This window comes from Alosa pseudoharengus, unplaced genomic scaffold (genome assembly GCF_046254945.1).
Source record: "Alosa pseudoharengus isolate Yale_2024_CS ecotype anadromous, Long Island Sound unplaced genomic scaffold, YU_APseudo_1.1 YU_APseudo_1.1_scf_15, whole genome shotgun sequence".
In the NCBI taxonomy this organism is placed as follows: Eukaryota; Metazoa; Chordata; class Actinopteri; order Clupeiformes; family Clupeidae; genus Alosa; species Alosa pseudoharengus.
The window spans coordinates 25,115,261-25,140,149 of NW_027468620.1; the positions used below are offsets into that span (position 1 = coordinate 25,115,261).

Below are 24,889 nucleotides of genomic sequence, written 5' to 3' on the forward strand. Positions count from 1 at the left end.
GTCACTTCTGATGACTGTTCAGATGCATTTTCAGCGCCCTTGTTTTCCAAACAGAGTCTCTTGTGTTCCACTCAAATATGTAAAGGTATCTGCTCACCAAAGAGTGCGGCAAAACTCACAGAGCAGATCTCATTAAATTGGTCTGATTATGGTTTCATCATGTGGACTGGATCCAGGACACAGAGCCCAGGGAGTCTGGGGAACGACACACCCCAGGAGCACCGCGGCTGCAGTGCTGTCCGGCAGCCCACATGACATATGCCGCCTCGCCACAACATGCTGGACCTAATTGGGTCCAGATCAGTACAGAGCCATCTGGACTCCCCACTTTAATTAGTTCAGAGGAACGCACACTCGTCCTTTGATAATTCACCAAATGAGACAAGGCCAACATCCCAAGACTGGAAATATTCATTGGTGTTTCGACTTTTCTCTCCATTTTTATTTTAGTCTAAATGTGTTTTCAAGATATGACCAGAACACACTGTGATTAGTCCACAGCTTTTGTACGGCCAGATTCTCATTTTTACAATTTCAACAATAGCAGGACACAACTACATGTATTATAAATTCAAGTAGACCTACACCCTTCATATATGGATTATGCCATCAGTAACTGACCCAACTTTATACACTGAGGAATTGGGTTGTTGTATTTGCTTCAACTAATTCACCCGTCTAATTGTTGCAACCCACGTTTCAGCTCATTTTCTACACCGAAGCCAGAATCATTGGCACGAAACTATCACAACATAACATCTGCACTGCTCACTACAAGAAGAAAGTCCAAAGGGCCATCCCATTAGGGCCACCCCATTCATGTCCTGTTCTAGCTCCTTCCATTGAAGAACGCTACCGGAGCATCAAATCACACTTTCAGTTTCTTCCAGCAAGCCGTTAGGCTGCTAAAGAGACACCACACACTGAGGTTATTCCTTGTATGAGTGTATTGAACTACATTTGGCTACATATTGCTCTTGGGTGCTCCTTGTTGGTGCCCCCCCCCCCCCAATCCCAATCCTCCCCCACCTTTCTTATGCAGCCCTTGCCACTTAATCTACTAAACCCCTCTTCTACTGCACTCCCCCCCCCCATAAATGCACAAATAGGCTGACACCAGACATAATTTCACTGCATTTCTTACTTCCAGTAACTATATGCATGTGACAATAAACTTCCTTGTATCCTTGTATCCTTGTATGTTAATTCTACTGTTTTTATTACATTATATTATATAGCACTTTACTGAGTGCTTATTGAGCCGTATTGGATGTTGCGTCTCTCAATGTTGGTTCTTATGAGGGTAATCCTATGTCTTTTATGTCTTGTATGTAAGGCAGAGAGAGCCAAAGCAAACGTTTTCATTTTACTATTAATGCACAAAACAATACTTGAACTTCAACAGTCTCCACATCTGTGTATTGACACTTTACCATTTTGATGCATTACTCGTCCTCTCCATGTGTTGTCTAATACATTTCTTCAGGTGCAAAAGGGACCTATGTTTGTGAAAGGTCAAAGAAGTTTTTAAAAAGCACTCTGTCCTCAACGAAATGCTGCTCAGAAACAATAGTGCTGTCTCACAACCTATTATTTATGCTTCACATAACATGTTTACCTTTTCATCTTCTGAATGCTTTTTTCTTCTGAAATCTAAGGAAGCTCAGTGAAAAGATAACTGTCTTTAGCATAGAAGTAGTGAGTTCATTTGTCCAATTCAAGCATACTGTATGTCTCAGCAGTACAAGAGCTTCATGTTCCACTTGTAATCATAGGGAGGGTGTTGGTGTGGGTGACTCAATAACCTCCCAACAGCAGTACAAATAGTGTTAGTGTTGGTAGCAATAACCTTTGGGTGAATCCATGCATCTGTCTAGACACCCACAGCCAAACCCATCAAGGCAAGACAGCTATTCTTCCAGTTTTTAAAATATATTTAATTTATGTCATGGTATTGCCTTTGCTTCTGAGATAATATGCCCACCATCTAAAAGCCTTCATCGTTCATTTTGAAGTCATGATTTATGCATTAATGGTCTGTTTGGCTGTTTGGATTCAGCCACAGCCCAGCCTAAAAGATATGGATGCTGAGGGTGAGTAGGTGAATCATACTAATGAATGTGGAGGTCTCAGCATGGCTGTCAGGGTGCCTATGTGAAGACTGTGTGCTTTCATTCATAGAATGTGTGCTTTCATTCATAGACACACTGTGTGTGTGTGTGTGTGTGTGTGTGTGTGTGTGCATGTGTGCGTCAGGGCCGTAGTCACCATAGACATTGAGGGGGACGTGTCCCCCCCAATATTCAAATATGACCAAAATGTCCCCCCCCCCCCCAATATACGGACATAGAAAAATAAAGAAAGAAATTAACTCTACAGGAAACAAACAACCACCACCATCTGAAATGTAATCAAACATAAATATCGCACAAATTAGTGACATAGTGATGGTTCCAGAGTAGCCTACACCCCTGAGTGGTTTGACCTGGTGGTTTTCCTTTTCGTTAGTGGCGTCAAAAACTTCCATTTACTGCACCCTACCAAAGATCCTTGATTACTGTACTAGCTCCGCTTTAACCCTCTCTGACCCTACTGCGGTGAGGTAGGGCTGGCAACAATATCGCAAAAGCTCACAATTCTCACAAAACTTGGTGGAAAGGTGTAGCACAGGCTAAGGAAATCCCATACATTTTTGGAGCCAATCAGACTCAAATGGAACTTTGAAACATTTTCCATATTGTAACCTATTGTCGCAATGATAGCGAAAGTAAAAAGTTTTATTTTAAATGATGAATTTGTGCAAGCCTGTGTCATTCATTTCTTTCACATGTCTTACAACATAAATAATGCATTCATTACCCTGTTTATAGGCGTCTTAGAAATGGTTGTTGCATTTTGCATATTATTTAGATGCGAACTTAATCGCGCATCCATGCGGGCAAAACGTAGGAATCAAATGTGGCGACGGCACACAAGTTGAAAAAAACGTCGTAACGACTTGTTTGTGATTTTTAATAATATTTTTTGCATGGCCCTCAGATCCCACCACAGATTTGGTCCCCCCCAATGTTGACATCATGACTATGGCCTTCGTGTGCGTGCATGTGTGCACACGTGTGTGTGTGTGCGTGTGGTAGCTCTAATGCTGAGAGTCAAAGTCTTAATAGCTTGTCATTGGAGGCTCACCGTGACAGTTTATTGTAATTGTTTGCTCACTTTCTCTCCATCTCTCATAGCAGTGAGCTCTTGGCCTCGGTCCAAGAACACTAGTGAAAAAAATGACTTGCTCTTTCCTATGTACTATCTGAGGTATACAGCCTCATTACTTCGCCCTGGGTTACTCTCTGATAGATGGTCCACATTAACCTTTGTTAACTGTTCTAAACAAAATTCACTGGTGCTCATAAAATATTGATCTTGCCATAAAAAAAGCATGCATAATCACACCACAGTGTACAAAGATGCCTTCAAGGTACAGATGCAGAAATGCCAGGGTCCTTTTGGGAATGAAACAAGTCCAGTGTCAAGCTCTGCTGAACAGTCTCAAGTTGCATGAATCCAACCAGTGGTTTAAACACAGGCCACATTATATTGTTGTTGTTGTTGTTTATGGAGTTTTAAAAGCGGCAGAATTTTTTTGTCTCAAACTAGTGAGCCGGCTTTCAACTTCCTTGTTCAATTTTCATTATTCAAGATGGACATGCACATTTTTGAACAATGAAACGAAGAAATTCCTCCAAACATGGGATGTTCCATTATAACATTTGATCACCTGCTAATGACTTATTCCTTTTATACAGACCCTAAAGGTCAACAGTTTGCAGTGCAAACACCAACATTGGCACATTTGCCACAGATACTAACTGATACATGTTGCTGGTGTGCTGTAAAAGATGTTATCTAACTTGACGCATTGTCCTTAAGACTACAGTATATAAAAAAGCATCAAACATGAATGTCATGAAATGGTGCTGAAAAACTGTAATGCCTGCTTTGTAGAATCCAGCTGGCATTACTCATTTTACTTTTCTGACAGAAACCCTCGAGTGAAATGGATCTCTTTGATTCATGTACCACATAGTCTCCGTTTCATATATTTTTACCAAGGGAACATTTTCATCAGACATGTTTCATTATTCATTGAAGGAATACCATTTCTCTGTTCTTGAGGAATTCACCTCTTGCTGCGCTGATGGAGTTGGTGTTATGCTATTCCAGCACTGAACACAACCCCTGTTGCTCTGCAAGTTCCAGAAAGGTTTCTTGTACACACATACTATACACCACACACTAAGGAAAGCGATTTCTTCCACTTTCCATGTATAAAAATGCTTTAAAAGGTCCACCTGAGGAAATCTATCCTCCCCACCCACACCACTAAGCTATTTATGTCCCTGAAGATAGAACGTTTTATGCCTCATTGGCCAACAAAAAAAAAAAAACATAATTTCCTCCTGAAACTCTTCAGCGGAAAATGAATACATAAACAGAACATCCTTCTATCTATTTCCCATTGCACTCCTATCCTATTTCTCTAAATGTATAATTTAACTCAGCAGTAAGCCTCTCAATCTGTTTCAGTCTGCCCTGTTTTTCATTTAAAATCCCTGCCTTCAACACCTCAGATATTCAATTTGAAGTTATTTAATTATTGAGATATTACAGCATTTAAGTAAATGTCATCTACACTTGCACTGCTCCTTTGGTTTCCTGCTGTAATTATGTTACATGTTCTCTACAGACTTTCCACAATTCAGCAACGCAGAAAATGAGGGAGAATTTAATTTTCAACCATCTCTTTTTAATTTGCATCAATAGCACTCAGAGTGTGATTCTTTTCATGTTTGTCTTGTTAACCCCGTTTGTCCCATGAATACATTTAGTGTCTTCAAAGTGAAACATCTCTCCTGAACGACTACTGTGAGAATATATGAGAAATATCTCTTCTATAACACTTGTAAGTGATAAATAGACTCAAACTAATACATGGCCTAGAAAGTTGTTATCCTTCTTTTATGGGTTGTTTTTATTGCACTTCAATAGCTACAGTCTTAATAAGCTTGCTACATGCAAGATAGATCACCGGCCGGAAAATAGGCCTACGTTGGATATGTGACTCAAAGCATACTTCATGCCAGTCACGTACAGAAACAGAGCTATCTTGCTCCGCTCTAGAATCTTTGGTGGTGACAATAGAAAGTTTGTTTAGATCTAGTCTACTGAAACTGCCATCATGGAAACGAAACATCACTCTTTAGTACTCTATTGTTGAATGTTCATGTCTGTCACAGCATGGCATTACATTAAAGGAAGTTCCTCTTTGGGACATATCAGAACTTTTGCATGTGTGCGGTTCATTTCAGGTCTAAAAACACCATCTGCCTATCTGAAGCTGGTCCCCACCGGCTGGTAGTGGTATGAATCACATTGCTCATATTGTATGTCAAATAATTCATTACACTTTTGAAGCTACCTGCAATAGGAATACTCTGGTGGGTGCAATGTCATGCATGTACATGCTGCATGAAATGTTAACTATGTTTCTATCTATCTGTTTTTAAATGTTGTGTCACTTCATGTGTTGTGGGTGATGGAGTCTTGAGAAAAGAAACTGAATGTTTTTTCCTCAGTCTGCATGCATTACTTTTTTACCTGATACTTGAGTGACAGAGACATCAGATTTCCGGTTTGCTGCATAGGTGTACTATATCTGTTCAGAAAGTGTACCAAAATATATATTGGTTAGAGGCCTTAAAGTCTCAGATGTGTATTACGATGTGTCATAAGGGATGTGCTTACCTCACTTGCTCAATGTGTAAAGTTCATAGATAGGAACCAAAACACTTAAAACATATTTGTTTTTTGTTTGTTTGTTTTTTCTAATCCATACAAATTTAAAAGGCTACAAATCACAATATGTTTATCTAGGCTACTTTTTAAATGATTACCACGTGTGCTATGATATGATATCTGTGTGTTTGTGTATATGAGTGTGTGTATGTGTGTGTGAATAGGTGAGTATGTGTACATCTGCGTGTTTGTATGTTTTCACATTGCACTTTTCGGCTTTTTTGCACTTCTAGTTAGACGCTAACTGCATTGTGTGTGTGTGTGTGTGTGTGTGTGTGTGTGTGTGTGTGTGTGTGTGTGTGTGTGTGTGCATGTGTGTGTGTGCGTGCGTGCGTGCTCGTGCGTATATACTTACACGATGTGTCCACACAGGGGAAGTGCTATTAAATAAAGAGAAGAGCGAGGCAGCACTTCCTCTTGGCGACAGCCTGCCTTCTGTCCATCACAGTGAGCCGTGGGGCCAGTGGAGAGCCATGGCCCTGAGCCTGCCGAGCAGGGAGCAGTGTGAGAACTGGGACCCGACCGAGGTGGCCTGCTTCCTGAGCCAGGTTAGTGGACAAAGACTCGCCTCTGGCAGTCCTCACTGGTTCATGTTTATTAATGTTTACATGGTATTAAGGGGTCATCTGGGCAGTGATACAAACAGCACCTAAGTAAGATGTTAGCGTGCTTTCATCAATAGACCCTTTCAACAATAAAAACAAAAACAATGCTTGAAAGTTCTATTTGGTTCCCAATCTACTTCCTCTGCATTAAAGGAGAAGTTCGGTGTGAAATTGACCTTAGCTGTACTGAAAGATGTTGCCGAGTACTTAGATGTGTCCAATAGGCACCTTCGCTCACCCCCTAGCATTCCGAATTACGCCGTTTTTAGCCAAGTAGCTGTGGGGGGCATAGCGTAGCCTATGCAGCTAAATCGCTATTTTTACACAATTAAAAAGGTTCCAAGACCCTCAGAAGTCTACCAATGCAGTGTGGAGTTACTTGGAACCTTTTTAATGGTGTAAAAATAGTGATTTAGTTGCATAGGCTACGCTATGCCCCCACAGCAAAACGGCGTAATTTGGAATGCTAGGGGGTGAGCGAAGGTGCCTATTGGACACATGTGAGTACTCGGCAACATCTTTCAGTACAGCTAAGGTCAATTTCACACCGAACTTCTCCTTTAAGATAACATATGGAATGTTAAAACGGAAGCCTTGTGGGGCCAACTATGATGCTGCTAATGGAACTCTCAGTTTGTGTCAGTGTGCTGGCATAGACAGCTTTGGTGTTTGATTCCACAGTCTGTGTCACGCTCTCCCATATGCACTGTAACTGTGATTTTATCAGTCAGTCTTACTGTTAAGGCAGCAGTGTGGTTACATGTGTGTTCTGCTGCCTACAGAATGGGATGTGGGAATGTGCCTCTACTGTGAGCAGAATGAACATGGATGGAAGCTGGTTTCTGGTATGTACCCTTGCCAAGCATCCTGGGTGATTTCAACAGGCAGATCAACAGCTGATTTAAAACCAATTAATCATGTACTTGATGATTAAATGACTCCAGAGAGACTGTTTTGGCTATTATATCCACAAACATGGGCGCAATTCTGTCAGATATTTTGTTGATTTTTACGATCAAAACCAACTCATGGGGATTTCACTTCCTTAGATCTACTCTGAGACAGGTTTGTCTAACCAACAAATGCAGTCCTGGCATGTCTGGTTTCAACAAACTTTTGCCTCTATCTTCCAACAAATATTTTGTTTACAGATGTTTAACAGTGATCACAGTATAAGGAAACTAATCCCAAGTGAGAGTTGATTCTGAAAGGGAACTTCTCACAGATGTGTAACAAGAGAAGTAAGGATGAGATGACGTACAGTGAGGGAAGTTGCATTGAGGAGTAAGACTATTTGGTTTCCAAACCATGTACATGCTGTTGCATTTCTGGTTCTGCATCATGCAATTTCCGAGGCTAGACTCTCAGGTATTCTCTCCTATAGTGTTACAGCAATGCATTCTCTTCTCTAAAGTGTGGTGCTGTCTGCCTCCTCATTTTAATCTTCATCATCATCGTCGTCGTCATGATCACCATTACCATAGTTTTGGTTCAGTTAAGAGTATTTATGCTCTCCATTTATCTGCCATACATGCTCTAGCAAGCACAGTTGTCAACTTGGGTCTTTCAACATGTTCATTGGTTAATCCAGTGGCTGTTATCATGGTTTCATGGGGTTGAGGCCATGGTGATGCAGTGGTTTGCATCGTTGCTTTCAGTCTGCTCATGTTCAGTTCCTGAACACTGCCAATCTTCTTTTTGAAGTCATTTAGGGAAAAAAAACATAAAACTAAATACTCCCAATAACCTTTACCTTTCATTAGGGAAAATGTGGTCCGATAATTATTATTTTGTTTCACTATTAAAATAACTGTTTTTTCCCCCAGTCTGCATGCATTACTTTTTTATTATTACCTGAAACTTGAGTGATAGGACATCAGATTTCCTGTTGGTTCGCTGCAGGTCTAATATATCTGTTCAGAAAGTGTAGCCTACCAAAACAGTTTTAGGTTAGAGGCCCTAAGGTCTCAGATGTGTATTACAATGTGTCATAAGGGATGTGCTTATCTCACTTGCTCAGTGTGCACAGTGCAGATAGGAACCAAACACATTAAAACATATTTGTTTTTTGTTTGTTTGTTTTTGTTTTTTTTCTAATCCATACAAATTTAAAAGGCTACAGATCATAATATGTGTATCTAGGCTACCTTTTAATGATTACCACATGTGCTATGATATGATATCTGTGTGTAGGTGTGTGTGTCTGTGTGTAAGTGAATAGGTGAATGTGCACATCAGCGTGTTTGTATGTGTTCACATTGAACCTTTCTGCTTTTTTTGCAGATAAATACTATTTTGTTTCACTGGAGAGCTAATTAGTTTTCACAGGTGAAAGTATTGTCTGAATGGTGTGATTTGGTGATAATATCAATATCTAAATCACACAAGTCTATTGTCTCATCAGCCTGCTTGGCTAGGTTTCAACAAGTTGTTACTACACAATGCATCTTCCTCATTTCAAACATTTGATTGAAAACCATACTATTTCAATCCTAGTGAAGGGCTGTTAGCTAGTGCTGTGCTTCTGATAAATATCAGAATGGATCAAAATTGTATGTGCACTTTCGAGGGATATTTTTATTGATGACTTCTGCAATTAATTTCATTTATTATTTCATATGGGGCTTTTTGGAGGGGAATAAGTCCTACAGAGACTGACCCGAGGTCAATTGATTGAACTGATGAATATTTTAAACATGGGCTTTGATGGTCCACCAAGTTGCTCTGATCTAAAATATGCACAGGCCTATTGACAGAATCAGTCAGGTAATGGATGCGTGTAGTCCACCTGGACCCCTAGCTTCAGATTTTTCTTGTCAAATTTGATTTTTTTTTTTTTTTGGCTCCATACACATGGAATTCCAAGTAGCTTCTGCAAATGTCAAAACATCACAGAATTGAGTGTGTTAGTGAATAACTCACAAACTGTGGCAAATCACCCAGAGGGGCTAGGCAGTGCCTGAATTGCCATATGGAGTACTGAGGGCCTGAATATTGGTAGCAACATGTGCACAATGACTGTGAAGATGTGTGTGTGTGTATGTGTGTGTGTGTGTGTGTGTGTGTGTGTGTGTGTGTGTGTGTGTGTGTGTGTGTGTATGTGTGTGTGTGTGTGTGTGTGTGTGTGCGTGTGCTCATCTCACCCCACAAAAGTCATCCTGCGTGGGAGACGAGGCCAGCATATTTATTTGTGATTTGATGCATTAAACCATCTGGCCTCTAGTGGGTAGCACTGGCATTAAGAACATGTGGACAATAATATACGCAGGGCGACAAAGCATCGGGATTTAGACATTGCTTGAACATGGACATTCAAGGTTTAATCAGTTACAGTATATGGCGTCAGTAATGGTGAGCTGAGGAGAGCTAGAGTTTAGTCAGTTATATGGCATCAGTACTGTTGAGCTGAGGAGAGCTAACTGAAGGTGCAGTGTCTGTGGGCGGACTATCGAAGTAAAGTGTGACCCCAACATCTCACATGTTTTTTGGTTTGTTTGTTTGTTTTTTGGTTGTTTGTTTGTTTGTTTTTTAGTTCGCTTGTTTGTTTTGAGGGGCCAGGAGTAAAGATGATGCTTTGGCTGCAGGGACGAGGATCATATTTTATTTTGTGCATGGTTTTTTCTTTCTTCTTTGTTTCCTAAAATGGCAACTGCTGATCGCTTGGCTTGATTGAACTGCAGTCCCACGATCCACACAAACAACAAACAAAGAATGAGAGAGAGATGGTAAAGACAAAAAGTGCCTTTTTAAACTATCACGGAGCCTGGGGTGTCTATGACAGATAGATGGAGTGAGACAGAAAGAGAGGGTAGGGTAAAGAGCGAAAGGGTGAGAGAGACTTTTCATTATGCAGGAATGGTTGTCTGGCTGTGGACTGCCCGTCTCCCTGACCATTGGTAAGCCCAGCTATAAATAATTCAGTCTAGACAGAATGGAAGGCTTTATATTTTATTCAGTGTCAAAAGGCTAAGCAGATGTTTTCATTTTTAACCTGCTTCTTTTCTTGAGGTGTGTGTGTGTGTGTGTGTGTGTGTGTGTGTGTGTGAGAGAGAGAGAGAGAGAGAGAGTGAGTGTGTGTGTGTGTGTGTGTGAGAGAGTTAAACATTACCGCTGTAAAGTAAACTGACCATTTCCGTCATCTGTCTCATTCCTGGAAAACACCAACTGGGCCAATAGACCATTCGACTCCTGCCGAATACGTTTGTGCTACTCTAGAATAGCCCATCAGTGAAATAGCTCTGATATCCACCAGCCTACTGAGAACTATTTGTCACAGCTTTAACTTTCAGCATGATGAAAGTCATTGTAACCACTCATTTGGAGAAAGAAAGGGAACTCTGTAAGTAAAGAGCAAGAGAAAGGCAGAGAGACAGGACCTTTGGTGGCTTCGCTTAATAAATTATACATTTAGAGAATGCATAATTGATTGGGATTTGCAGCATATATTATGCTAATCATCTCACGGTAATCCCTTGTTCCAGAAATGAGGCTGACTCACTCTTTCCATCAAAGAAACCATAAAATGATTTTATTAACATTCATGAAGAGGTGACTGATATGAAGCAATATAGAATCCATCATTTTAGTTATGCCCGCGGTTATGTAAGGTGCTTGAACAGGATATGCGGCTGTAATGTAACAAAGTGATAAGTTTCACATACCCCACATTTACCCCATGTTAAATGTGGCAAGAGGAGGTTACCCATTGGGAGGATGTAAAACTTAAGTGTTGGCATACCACTACTTGGAAGGTGGAGCCATCTTGTGGTGAAATCATTTAATTGTTACTTGTGGAGAGAATCACTGGATCACTGATAATAATAGCATTGACTGCTGCTCAGGTCATGTCAATTTAATGGGGTCCAATTTCACATTTCAAAAACGATTTGAGGAAAATCATATGTTCTTACAAGGGGAAATTGTTGTTGGAATCACAATTCACATGCACAAATGATTTCAAAATGTGCAACATCCAGCATTGTCTTTAAAAAGGGCAAATGACAATGAAAAGGAATGACAAGGAAAATGTCTTGTCTCTTTTTTTTTTGCGACAGCTAAATCAGCAGCTTATTGACATATCACCTGTTGCCTATTTCTTACTGAAATATTACTTCAATTGGACAAGAGGGGGAATATTTCTCAGCTGCAGAATTCCAAATTTAAGTTCACCGTAACCTCTCAAAATACAGTTTTTCTTCTTATCTCGTCTTATTTCTCTTAAGGGACCCTTAGGAGAAATTAGACGAGATAAGGAGAGAAACTGTATTTTGAGATTGCTTTGAGACTGAAAGCGAGATTGCATTTCAAATGTTGCTTTCCTATGAGAAATCATATAAATAGAGTTTCTCTCAGACTGCCATATAACCTATTTTGATTCACTGACTGGTTGTGAAAATGTCTATGAACAGATAAGATGTTGAAACTTCCTCTTAAGCAAAATTAAGTAGGCCTAGGATGTAATGTGAGAAAATTAATGTGAAAATTAAGAGAAGCAGTTGGTGGGAGCCAGGCTAGTGGGTTCATGCCAGATTTCATTTGAAGGCAAAATAATATATATATATAAGGTATATATAATGTGCTGTAGTTAACCTTTTACTCCGAAGACAGATGGGACATCCGCTTCAGGTACTTTTGCTCTCTTTTATGTTGTATCTTTGTTTTACTTTTGGAAATAAACAGTTATTGATGTTTTAAGCTCTTCTTTCTGTTTTCACAGAATATCACAGACATTGATCTCAGCAGATTTAGTCCTATACACAGACCGTAAGTCACTCATTCCCCCACATGTCGTGACTCTCTGATGTGATTATCTTCATGACAAATCATAAAGGTCTGACTCAATCAAAGTACATATATAAAATTAAGTCTGACCAATGTATCTAACCACACAATGACTCAGGTTATCTTGGGCCCCTTATACTTCCCTTTGAGCTAAAGCAAACAATTGTGCAGTTACACCAAACAACACCTATAACAAGATTATGTAAATTGACATTGTTGCATTGGCCATGCACATTTATGAATGAATTCTAGAGCAAGTGGAGGGGTAACAACATTAGATATGTTAAGCAATTCAACCACAGCAATACAATTTAGTTTTAAAAAATAAATAAAAAAAAGTTTAAAGCTGAAGTAAAAACTGTGTTTCCACCTTGGACATGAGTCAAATATCAAGCTATGTAAAAAAGTGTGAAAGGAGGAAATGATAGAATGAATGAACGAGCAAGAGAAATGCACTACATCTTCAAATAGCAGGATGAGGATGCAAATATAATACTTCATTCCATCACGCTGTTTTGATGAAAATGTTCAGGGATGTCATTGTTCATTGTCACTTATGTGATGGTGCTGGTAGAGGCCTACACCACATTAGATTTGTATAATGAATGAAGGCACACCCTTTTACTAAATGCTACTATAATTAAACAACCACACCAAGAGGGGAGAGGAAAGTAACTCCTTCCACATGTTCATGTGTTTAAAAGGTCAGCCTAGTCATAGGTCCTCATGTGGCAGTGGCACAATGTGGCCCACTAACAAACCCATGAGTGACACATAGCCTAATACTGAATCTATGGAGAAAAACTCATCAAGGCTGTCTTACAACCCACTCAGACAACAACACATTTTATGTGAAGAAAATACGAATTTATACCGATTAGTTTAGCAGATTTTCTGACTTTCAATAAACTACAGCAGGCTACATTGCTATGCACATTTAGACTATTGACCTTGGTGTTAACATCTTGTTGAACTAGTATAATAACTATTAACTATTAGGAATACATAAGCACAGCTTCTTTTCCTCACTTATTGGCAACATTGTTACGTGCGTGATAATGGCTTGTGTCCTATTCATATAGGCTATGGGAGTATTGCCAGTTTTTTCTCAAGCCACCACAATTATGTTGACAATACATCCGACTTCTGAGCAGTTTTTATTTATTTATTTTTAATCGGAGGCTAGCCTAATAGTTTGCTGAAAGAAAGAATGAAAGAAAAACGGAACAAAAACGGTTTCGCTCTCTTACCATGTTGTTGGTGCACATAGCCGACTGTGACAATTCAAAGCAGTTTTTTTTTTTCTGTCAGTGATTCTGTCGATGACCAATTGCGTAAGCATATGCCGACTGTCTATTCCGTAATACTGGGGCATGAGCTATGACAGCACGATATGTTCAGACAAAACAGTGGAGGACAGACGTTCACTCATGAGACCCACATTTTTGACAGAGAATGGATAAACTGAACAAGATAGCAGCTCCCGCCAATGAAAAGCTACGGTAGGAGTTTGTGAAACGTCTTTAAAAACTTGGACTCCCTGTTTGATTTAGTGTAAACTTTTTCCTAACTTTATCTATTTATCTATCTATCCTATGGTCTGTTTGTTTGTGTGTGTGTGTGTGCGTGTGTGTGTGTGTGTGTGTGCGCGCGCGCGTTAGAATAAAATGTTTGAATGAAATGGACTGAGTGAAATTGTGTTTGAATCATTTTCAGGCAACTACAGAAGATGGTTCAGGACATCAAAAAGAATGATGACAGCATCCTCAACAGACTGAAAAGGCAAGCTCTACCAGTCCCATGTCATGTCAAAAACTATCACCTTATCAGAAATGTGTTTCATTTGTTTATTATTACTAAGTCAGTTGTTTTCCGGGACCGATTTCCATGAGCCTTGTCAGCAACCAATGTTGGAGACTTTCTTTAAGGTTTCATGGTTTGCAAGAGAGCTACTTTTGCCATGCAGGGCTGGAGGGCTTTTCTTCTGTTTTGATGGTGTAGTGAAGTCTATTGTTAATTGTAGACTGTTTCACAGAAAGAGACACACTAACCCGCTCTGGAGGGATCAAGCTTTGAACTGTTTTGGGTCTTATTCCTCTTTTTCAGAATGGAAAGACAGAATGTAGAATACCACACAGACACCGCTATACAATGGGTGGACTAGTTGTCTCTGAAAATAGACAGAGCAGGAGGGAAACATCTGCAGACTTGCGGTCTCACTTCCACTTCTGCCTCTGACAGGAGCGATGAGACCTGTACTTACTGTTGGACTGGCCTCGCCATGTCATTATGCCTGCATGAGATCTCGCATTGCGTTTGACAATTTGTGCACAGAAAGGACATAACAGATTATTTCATTGTCAGTCACACCTTTACAAAGTTATACATTGAGGATGAGAAATGACACCTGATGGGAAGTGATAAGATGTTGGTAGTAAGGTGAGGAACCAAAATACAATCAAGTAGAATTGATAAGAAAAAAACCTGAAACAGGACCGATAAGAAAAAACTTTTTTTTGAAAAAGAAGGGAATCCAAGGCATATTTCGTATCCAAAAATGTATAAAAAGCCTTTATTTTACATGACTATGACACGTTTAAAAACATAAACTGGGCAGCAACCCACACGTAGTGGCACAGATAGTATTGTATCCAGCGTGGGTTGCTGCCCAGTTTTTTTATTTTATTTGGTTCTGTCCATCAATTCCTAAACACAATAACCTCTTTGCAATAGCAAATAAAGACAGGTAAAGAAGTTTGTCACCTATTTTGAGATTCTTCAAAACAATAAGACCTACTAGTTATTTTGAGTCGCTGCTCTAGATAGATTTGTATGTATTATTAAGGCCTTAGTGTTTTAATGCGTCTGTGGATCAATACTTGTAGATATGTATTCACTTTTTGTATGTTCAGTTGAGGCTTACATCATAGACTAACCTACTCCTGGAATAAAGAATAACAACAACATATTTATATTTTATCTAAATATTTTATTTTCAAAATTGATCAAATTTGAACAATACCCAACCCTAGTTATGAAACTGTTGCTATTCTCAATTCAATATCTCAATTCAGCAAGATTGTGCAATACCAGCAATGCCAAGCAACATTTTGGAAGACTTCAAGTCAATTTCATACTGGCCAGTGTGGACTCAAGTCTGTCTAGCCGACACAGAGCAGCTGATGGATGTGTTATTAAAATTGTTATCAATAAAAGACAGGAACATATGAGACAGTCCTGAAGAGTTAGGAGAGGACAGGCAGAGGGGCCTGTGGCCTACTGGTTAGCGCTTCGGACTAGCGCTGGAGGGTTCGAACGGTTCGAACCCCGACCAGTAGGAAGCGGCTGAAGTGCCGACCTGGTTTTGACCCCTGGTTTCTGTTGTCCATAACTGCCTACAATGTGTTACTATTTGCCTACTATTTCACAGACATCATAATGTTTCTATGGGCCTACTCTTCTTTAACAATCATGTTGGAGCAAGAGATTTGAATGATAAGTCTGGTTGTTCCCCCACAAAACTACAGGTTTCAGAATGAGCAAGCAGCTCTCATTCGCAAAACTGGAAGAAGTACATTGGACCGGTATGAGCAGAGTGTTTTTTTTTTGTTTTTGTTTTTTTGGACCAAAGTTTTGCTGTGCTTGTTTTACTCTTCGTCAGCTAGTGTGTTGTACAGTGCCGCCACACTAATAAAGTTTCAGTAGTGCTTTTTTCAGACTAACCAGACGTTGTGTATGTCACTAATTATATCTCTCCCAAGTACATGCATTCATGCTGGGTAACGTTGTTGTGTAACAAGAGTAGATGCTTGCATGTTTGCTTCACTGCAGTGTAACTCATGTCAAGGCCTGTTTTTAGAGATGCACTAACCCCAAAAGAGGACGCGAAGTACTTGCCTGTCTTGCGTATGTATGAGCATGAGCTGGAATAACCACAAACCTGTTATACATGTTTTGTGCACAAGTTGTTGTGTCTCAAGATATCTGTCTCAAGAAAGATTTTATCCCATAATGTTGTACCAGGCGTTTTTGCTATTTATTCATTGTGCCTGATATGATAATGGGTCAGTTCTTTGTTTTGTTCATGAAATCAAAGTGTGGATGTCTTTGTTGCAGGATGAAAAACAAGGCACCTCCTCGATTACCTGACCGAGACTACAGAGGTATGTCAAAAGCGATGTTTAATGTAATGCAGGCAGTTACAGCAGAGATTGACACAGGTTTATAAGGGAAGGGTTCCTGACCAAGGATGATATTATGGAGGTCTGATGAAGTGTTATTGTTTAATAATTATATTGATATGGAGTGTGTGACACTTCTCTACCTGCCTCTCTGAGTGATTTTACAGTAGCTAGCATCTCGCCAGTTAGTCCTTGGTGTGCGTTACACCTACCTTGAATATTATGAAGGTAGACCATCTTGGGACTCCCTCGCTTTCCTATTATTTTCCTGTTTCCTTTTGCTTATTACAGGATAAAGGTGAAAGATGTGTGTCCCAAAGACAGGTTGTGCTATGACAGTCATAACAAAGAGATCGTTTTCAAAATGATGGTCTGACACTGACCAAATGCTCTTTGTTGTCTTTGTACAGAAGACAATGGAGACGGGAAGATCAGTTCCGGATCAGACTTTGTAAGTGCAAATGGCTTTTTAAGTTGTGAAACAGCATCTTACAGTGTGGTACTCTTCAATACTCTAATGTCTTAGGAGCTCAATTTCACCCAGTGAAATGATTAGTTTGCAATACATTGGAAACATACGGAACCTTCTAGATATTTAAGGCAGAAAAACACTCTACTGTAAATGAAGCCATCTAATAGTGAAATAATGGATGCTGATTTAACATTCTAGGACAGTGACACATATGAGGACCCACAGGCTGAGAATGATGACAGCTACGAGCCACCACCATGTGAGAGAGTTTTCAACCCCACCTCCTCCATGTCTGTACACAGAGAGGAGTACGCAGGTATGTTAAGTCCTGCACGTGCACCACATTTGATGTGTGATTAAGACTAAACACTGACTTTAGACGAAGTTCTTATAGATATAGACTAAGCCATAGTCCTTGTGTGTCCTCAATGGGCCCTATCTTTACGGTCTGAAACACATGGTCTGAAGTGTATGGTTTAAGCACATTTAGGGCATGTCTAGTCTAGTATCTTGACAGCGTGAAATGTTTGCTAGATGCTAGGTGCATTGTTGAAAAGGGTTGTTATGTTTCTTAATTAGTCATGGCTGTGTTTTGGGCGTAACATCCATTAAACCAATGAGAGTGACATCTGTCATTCCCATTAAGAGTAAGGAGAGCAACATTAAACAGTTTGTTGGTATTTTGACGATGAGTGAGCGCATCTCTGCAGAAGGAATCTGTTTGCATGCGAGACCGTGTATGCAACACCAAGATTACCAGGATTACTAAAATGTGTGTTTGACTAGCAGAGTATAGCTTACATGCATCTACACCTGCCTATTATTTGAACTCAGAGGCACTGCGGTGAAGTTAGTTTCAGGTTGGATATTCAACAGATATTCAGTATATTCATTGTGGCTGAATATCCACCCTGAAATGAACTGCACTGCGGTCTCATAGGCAACGACAAAAAAAGGTCTTACACTTTTAACTATTTACACTTTTTACTTTTTACTATTTACTTTCACTATTGACTGACAAGGGAATACAATCGAAAGCATAACCTGAAAAAAAGCAACACTTACCCCAATAATATTCGAATGACTGAATAAAAATCCTAAGCACATCCACGCAGACCAGTCATGTTGCCTGAGACTCGTTGCTGTCTCACCAATTGTTACATTTCGTCTTTTACACACGCCTTTCACTTTAGACCAGGTTTTTCTTGGTCAGTGGCATTATCATTTTTAGTGACCTTAAAATAGCCATTTTTGCACTATGCACCTGACCACACCTATTTTTTTCATTGACACACCCGTGGGTGCACTGTTCATTTGACAACATGTCAACTCTGTGAGCAATCATTACTTCGGTGGAAGTGGAAGATAAGAAGAAGATTTGCGTCACGCTTGGCACCATGACGCACCGGATGTAAGATGGGGCCCAATGACTTAAATGTCATGAAAAATGGGAACTGTTGTCTAATGTGACATTCTACACATTCATTTCCACTTATTTACATACATATTCTGAGAACACCTCCCACGGTGATGCCTGGTGCTCTCTGCATGATGGGAACATTTTAAACCCATGCTGCTTTGGTACAAAATATAGTGTTTGGTCCTTGAGGGACTTGCAACGTACATGTGGCCCTTATAAGTCAAACCAGGTGAAGCATGAAGACCACCATCTTGTCTGTGTGAAAAGGTTCTTGCAACTTTAGTCATTCTTCTACTTCCTGTTTCTTTTACCTTCCACTTCTCTTTTCCAGACAGGTGTTCCAGGCGGCCGAGCCCAGCTCCTCGCATTGCTCAGCGACAGTCGCGACCCCGACCCCCTATTCCACCCACCAGGACCCAGTCAGAAGAGGACGATGAGGTAAGCCCCCCAGAGGATTGTTTTTAGCTCTCATTAGCTAAATCATCTATCGGTTGCTGTAGTTTGCAAGCGTGTGAAGATTTTCACATTATAATTGTGTTGACAAGTATCAGGAGCCACTTCCCAAAACCTGACTGTCTCATTCTGATTGAATGTGCCGTTCCTATAATATTTGTTTGTACATAAAATATTCATGTTGATTCAAATGGTTTTAGACACAATAGTAGTGTGTTAAACTGTGCTATATTTTGCTCCCAAGTGCATGTTTTGCAAAGCTGTATTAGCTATTTGGCATACAGTGAACATCTTCACTCTGGATTTCAAATTGTGATGCTAGATAGCTGGTATTCATAGACATACAGAAAACAGTACCTCGTAATCTCTCAAGTTTGATACATTAAGTTCAAATAATACATTTCTAAGTAGCCACTTACAACAATTATGTATCAACTTGGGTTTAAATTATCTATATGCCTTTTTACCAAGTATATTGACCATAATGATCCTTCTCTCAAAAGATCTAAGCATTTAATCTGATATCACTTTTCACCATAATAGTGAACTAATATTGTCATTAAGTAGTTAGTTAATATATTCTATTATCATTAGCAGAATTTGAACCCATATTATGTTGTTTTATAATTCACAATCTCACTTCTCTGCAGGATTATGTTGAGCCAGAAGCAGCCACTGATGATGACTACATTGAGCCGTCAGAAAAGTCTCTGCGTAAGTCAGGCGCTGATGACAAAACAATTATCAGAGGCCATACATTTGGAATTTAAGCATGCTATAGAATAATCTCCTAATCGTTTTTTAACACTGTGGTTGTGTTGTGTTGACGTTGGTTGTATAGACCCTCCTGTGAACAGAGTTATGAAGCCAATGAGGCCCCATTGTGTAGCACCACCAGGTACATTTACAGATGGGTCCAAATGCATACTGTGTGTGGGATGCAGATCTGTGTCTTTTGTCTTGCATACTGTATATCCAACTGGAATGTTTCAGTTGTCAGAGTGGTAATACACAGACATAATGTTTTATTCATAGATGTATATGAGGTTCCGGACACAAATGTAAGTACTATAATTTATTATTTTTTATATGTCTTTCTGTTACCAACTTCTCTAAAATGACATAACAGTTTCAGTAATCTTGAACAGTTAGGAGCAAAAAGTATACTTAAATGGAAACATTATTCAGTCACTGTAACTGTCTTAGTTATTGTAATGTCTTACTTTCCAAATATTCCAAATATAAGTTTATTACAACTGAATTGTGTCCATCTCTCAACAGGATGACGTCTCAATGTCAAGGTTAGTGTCACCATATCTCATTTGCAACCCTGTTTCCAAAAACATTGAGGCACATATGTTGCTGGCCTCATATTCAAAATAAGGCTTTTTTTCCATAAAATAGCAATTTTCAACCTTTGTTCTTTTTGGAAATAAATATGAGTTTGCAGGTCATCGCATCCTCTTTTCATTTACATTGAGCACAGTGTCACAACAATTTGAAAATGGGGTTGTATTTACACATTGTTTCGTTTAAAAAGGCATACATGCCATACCATGAATTCATTGATTCATTCACTCATTCTTTTACCATAAAAAAAACGAATCAGTTTTTGTCTCATAGAAACTACTGGCCTATGACTGTACTGTCAATGTGTTCTCATCGTGACACAGTTATGGTCAGTCCTCATGACCCATCAGCCACCCACCGTGTCAACTTCTGCTTTTCCCACCCACGTCAGCATTTTACAATAAAACCCCCCATGAATATTTCATCACTTACCGTGGGTTTTCTTCCGCAGGTCCAGTTCTCAACTTCAGCCTCCCTCACAAAGGATACCCCCCAGACCCAGCCCACGGTACTGCACTCCTTCAGTCTTAAAGCAACACCAATGATTATTTTGTACCTTAAAATAATGTTTCCAAAATCGTTTCAGTGGTTTATCAACTCATTGCAGGGTGATCGGCACTTTTGAATTCGCTTTGTGACCCTCTATCGGCTATAACCGCATTATGCAAGTTTGCCAGATTGGGTAGCGGATCTGTAGTTTGATGGAATGAGACATAAGAAACTAGAAATTTGACTTGCTTCTGCTGTTGCAATACATTATACTTTCATAAAATCATGCAACATACTGTACTCTACCTTGTCTGTGGACATGGTGGTGGGCCAAGAACAAACCTGACCCATATGTTCAAGAGAAACTCCGGTCTAACAACAACCTAGGTCTATGTTTGGATGATAATGAGTGTAACTTTTGGGACCAAAACGACACAGTTGAGTAACACCGGAATATTGCAACTGAATAAGATATAGCATAGTCTTTGGCAGCTTTGCTATGTCAAAGTAAATCACTCTTTTAAGCCATAAAATAGGCTCCAAAAGTCATTACACGTCTATGCCTTGATGGAGAGGGCTGAACTGTTGCATTGAACAGTCAAAATGAATCAGTATTTTCATGTTGTGCACCAGAGCATGTTTTCCTGTGAGATTGAAGATTTTAAACAGACAGTGCAAGCCAACATTCTGATGTTTCTGTGGCTTTTGTCATCCCAGACTGCATAAGCGGAAGCCAGCACCTCCGCCCAAGCCAGTAAGTATACCCTCTGACACACTCATGCTTCCATTGGTATGATTAAAATGATGATAAACAGCCTGTAATTCCTTTGGGTGCATATAGTCTCTCTCTCTCTGGTGTGTGTGTGTGTGTGTGTGTGTGTGTTTGTGTGTGTGTGTGTGTGTGTGTGCTCTTGATGTGTGTGTTCTAGATTTGACCAAAAAGTTACAAAATAAATGACATTTCTGTATCTACATTATGCACCTCAGTCCTTTGTGTTTTAACTAAAGAGAAAGAATTACAGTCATTCTTTGTGTGCTTAGGCATCTTTAGTACACTGTTTCCTGTTTCCCAACAGGAACCTGTTGATGCTGATGATGCTGATGAAGAATATGAGATCTGCGATGGAGTTGAAAGTCTGAATTTCTCTTTATTCATTAATAGCTATGCAGTATCTAACATAGTTTTTATTTGAATGCCACTGAATGTCATTTTATTTTGTACACAGAGTGGTCTGTTCTTTATATTTTCAAAATTCTGTACATTTTACAATCATTATAAGGAGTTGGAAACCTAGTGATTTATTTATCAGCTTTCATCTCATGCATTATATAACAAGATAAACCCTTCACCTCTCGTCACAGCATCTGTCTCACATGTTATTTTAGAAATGAGTGTGAAGACAGAAAAACTTGCTCCTACCCCTCCCATGCCTCTACCAAAAACGTATGTATTAACAATGAAGTAGAAAGTAGACACCACCATGGCAGAGTCTCTTTCTTTCAGTTTCAGAGTGCTAACTTTATATTTATTTTTCCAGGAGGAAAAATCTACTGGCAAAACCGGTATGCATTTTTATGCATATTTTTTTGTCTGTTTTTATTATTGATTTATGTAGTATGAGTAGTATTTTTTGTTGTGGATTCCTGTATTATGTTCCTTTTTTAATGTTCCAGAAACCACCAAGCATTCCAGGCACCAGAGACCATGAAGGTATCAGCTAATATTTATTACTGCTATTATAAGTGCAGTATAGTTGCCAATTCCACCTTCAAACATTTGGTAGGAATTAACCAAAACATTTGCCTTTATTTAAGACAGATCATTAACTTAAATACACGTATATTCTATTCTGAAGTTTTTAGTGGAAACATGCTAAGAACCAACTACATGAACACTATATTTGTTTTTTGACTGTTTAGATTTCCCTGATTTGCCAACAAAATTAATTCACCATCCACAAGCAAATCTACACTCAAATGCCCAAGTGCTACAGAACAGAAACTGAAATACATACCTAAAACATCCTCACACTCTTCACTCATGTACTTACCCTATTATATGATGCAATGATCCAAGGTCTTTTTTTGACGTCTCTGTTCTAGCCTCACTCCATGGACGGCCAGGTCCACCAGAACCCCGGTCACGGTCTCCACGCAGGGATTTCCACCTGGCCAGGTAAAGCCAGCATCAAGACACAGAAGTATTGCATCTCTGTGGAGCCTTGTTTCCTCTTTCATATCTAAAGTCCCCTATTCTACTTTCTCCCACAGGTTTTCTGTACCTCAGGGTGAGAAAGAAACTTTCACTATTTCTCTACCTAACACTACATCAGGGAAAAAATCACATAACGTTATCCAGAGTGTTGCTTTTATTAGGCTATCAGTATGGTCACAGAGATAAATCATTTTATTTTATGATGTAGCCTACTGTACATTTTTTGTGAAACTTTTAAAAATACTTTTCTTTAAAACACCCAGCAGCAACAGAGAATGAAAGTAGAGAATCAGAGGAGGTAAGATCACTAATCCTCACCTTTAACAGTGATTACAGACACATTTACAGACAATTACACCATTACAGACAAATTACAGTCAGTAATGAGTAGTTTTATGATGCAATTGGCTTTGTTAAATGAAAGGCATCCCTCCTTTACCAGGCCATTTTCATTTGATAGTCATATATACTTGGAACTGATGATCACAACTTTGATGTTGGCATGATGCTATTTTTAAATTGAAAATTGGCACCATTGTTGCCATTGTATTTACAGCTAGAGCTGACATTGAGTTTGACCTACTGAGGAAACAGTTATAACTCCCCTGCCATGCTATAACTTCTATGAACATACCTGTCAGGTCAGCAGTTGGCTTCTCAGAATAGACACAGATACGTGGACAGTCAAGGGAGTGCTAAGAAGTCTTAAAACAAACACTTCATGTATTGCTTTGTTTGATAATAAAACCAGTCAAATCAAAGGGGAAAAAAACACTTCTGTTATTTCAAATAACCACACAACTTCTGCTTTTCAGAAAGCCGGTGTTCTCAAGAAACCCTGGTATACTAGCACGTGTGACCGTAAGATGGCTGAAAAAGCGTTGTTGCGTGCAAACAGGGCAAGTCTGACCTGTATAATTCAATGAATACATATCTATTTTGTCAGGAAAATTTTGGACATATTTTAACGACACTAGGATTCTTCACATAACTCCTTATTATCATAATTACATCCTTTGAGCATGGTGATGAATGCTAACAAAAATGATTTAGCTTAACCAGTAATTATATTGGGAAATAGCTTGGATGGCACATATTTAATTAGCATGCACAAGATGTGGTTGAAATTTGTTCAGAATGGCTGTCTGACAGTTTTATCATTTCAGGACGGAGCATACCTGGTGAGAAAGAGCTCGGGGCATGACACACAACAGCCTTTCACCCTGGTGGTGTTCTACAACGGTCACGTCTACAACATCCCCATCCGCTTCCTCCCCGCCTCACAGAAGTATGCCTTGGGCAGGGAGAAGATGGGAGAGGAGGTAGCGTGGACACCAGCAGATGTCTTTGTTCTTTTCTTTGCATTATTTTAACTTAAAAAGATATAATGTCATGCATAACTCTTTCTTTAAGTAAATTATATACATTAGCCTGTTTATAAATAACTAGTTTTTCCTCCCTGTAATCACTGACTCCCACACTGTGGGAGTGCTGTGATTAAAAGCTCAGTGCCACGGTGTCTATCTGGCCCTTAAGCCTGAATTGGCACCGTCTTAAGGTGTGATTAGTAATAAGAAGTGACTAGGGTACCAATAGTGCTGCACACACAGTATCACTTCATCAGTCCTCCCATTTCTCTTTCCCCTGAAGCATTTCAGCTCCGTCTCGCACATCATTGAGAACCATCAGCGCAACCCTCTGGTTTTGATTGACAGCCAGAGCAACACCAAAGACTCCATTAAGCTGCTGCATCCCATCCAGGTCTGAGAGTCCTGATGTGGGGCTTCAGCAGAGGCCGGAAGCAATATGGCTCTGGACGTCTGGTCTTAACTCCGAAAAGGCCAATGTACAGATGAACTGTGTCTGAAACTGACCAAAACTTTACTGTGTATACGCAGACCATGACTTGACTCAGAAGTATGGATATACAGTATGTAGGGATGTTTTGATGTACCGTGGATGTATAGTAATACCAGGGATGACATGTTTAAACAGAGCACATGTACATTCCGTTGGACTGTTAACATTGCTATTATGTTTTATAAATTCAATTGGAGTTTTCACCCTGGGCTC

At 39.6% G+C, this 24,889-nt stretch overlaps 1 protein-coding gene across 4 annotated transcripts; it reads left to right on the forward strand.

Annotated features, from left to right (window-relative positions):
- The first annotated feature begins 6,287 nt into the window (after positions 1-6,287).
- Positions 6,288-24,879, forward strand: blnk (B cell linker). 4 transcript variants are annotated; one of them, XM_076285989.1, is made up of 25 exons: positions 6,294-6,398; positions 7,238-7,300; positions 12,172-12,218; positions 13,953-14,018; positions 15,764-15,820; positions 16,353-16,399; positions 16,828-16,868; positions 17,088-17,205; positions 18,641-18,747; positions 19,413-19,476; positions 19,604-19,660; positions 19,798-19,823; positions 20,044-20,063; positions 20,564-20,620; positions 21,319-21,355; positions 21,678-21,735; positions 21,988-22,045; positions 22,140-22,164; positions 22,276-22,312; positions 22,705-22,777; positions 22,873-22,889; positions 23,080-23,114; positions 23,632-23,715; positions 23,983-24,138; positions 24,467-24,879. In XM_076285989.1, exons 1-25 carry the CDS (start codon positions 6,324-6,326, stop codon positions 24,581-24,583), a joined length of 1,542 nt encoding a protein of 513 aa, XP_076142104.1. In that variant the 5' UTR covers positions 6,294-6,323; the 3' UTR covers positions 24,584-24,879. The 4 variants fall into 4 exon arrangements, with proteins under 4 accessions (XP_076142108.1, XP_076142104.1, XP_076142105.1 ...); XM_076285990.1 differs by having other exon boundaries at positions 23,083-23,114; XM_076285993.1 differs by lacking the exon at positions 12,172-12,218 and having other exon boundaries at positions 6,288-6,398.
- The last annotated feature ends 10 nt before the right edge of the window (positions 24,880-24,889 follow it).

What these genes read in the sequence shown, in the direction of transcription:
- blnk (XM_076285989.1), top strand. Translation starts at nt 6,324, where the DNA reads ATGGCCCTGAGCCTGCCGAGCAGGGAGCAGTGTGAGAACTGGGACCCG. An exon ending in GATGACGTCTCAATGTCAAG is followed by an intron (nt 20,064 to 20,563) that starts GTTAGTGTCACC and finishes TTTCTTCCGCAG; the next exon opens with GTCCAGTTCTCAACTTCAGC. An exon ending in AAAGTAGAGAATCAGAGGAG is followed by an intron (nt 23,115 to 23,631) that starts GTAAGATCACTA and finishes TCTGCTTTTCAG; the next exon opens with AAAGCCGGTGTTCTCAAGAA.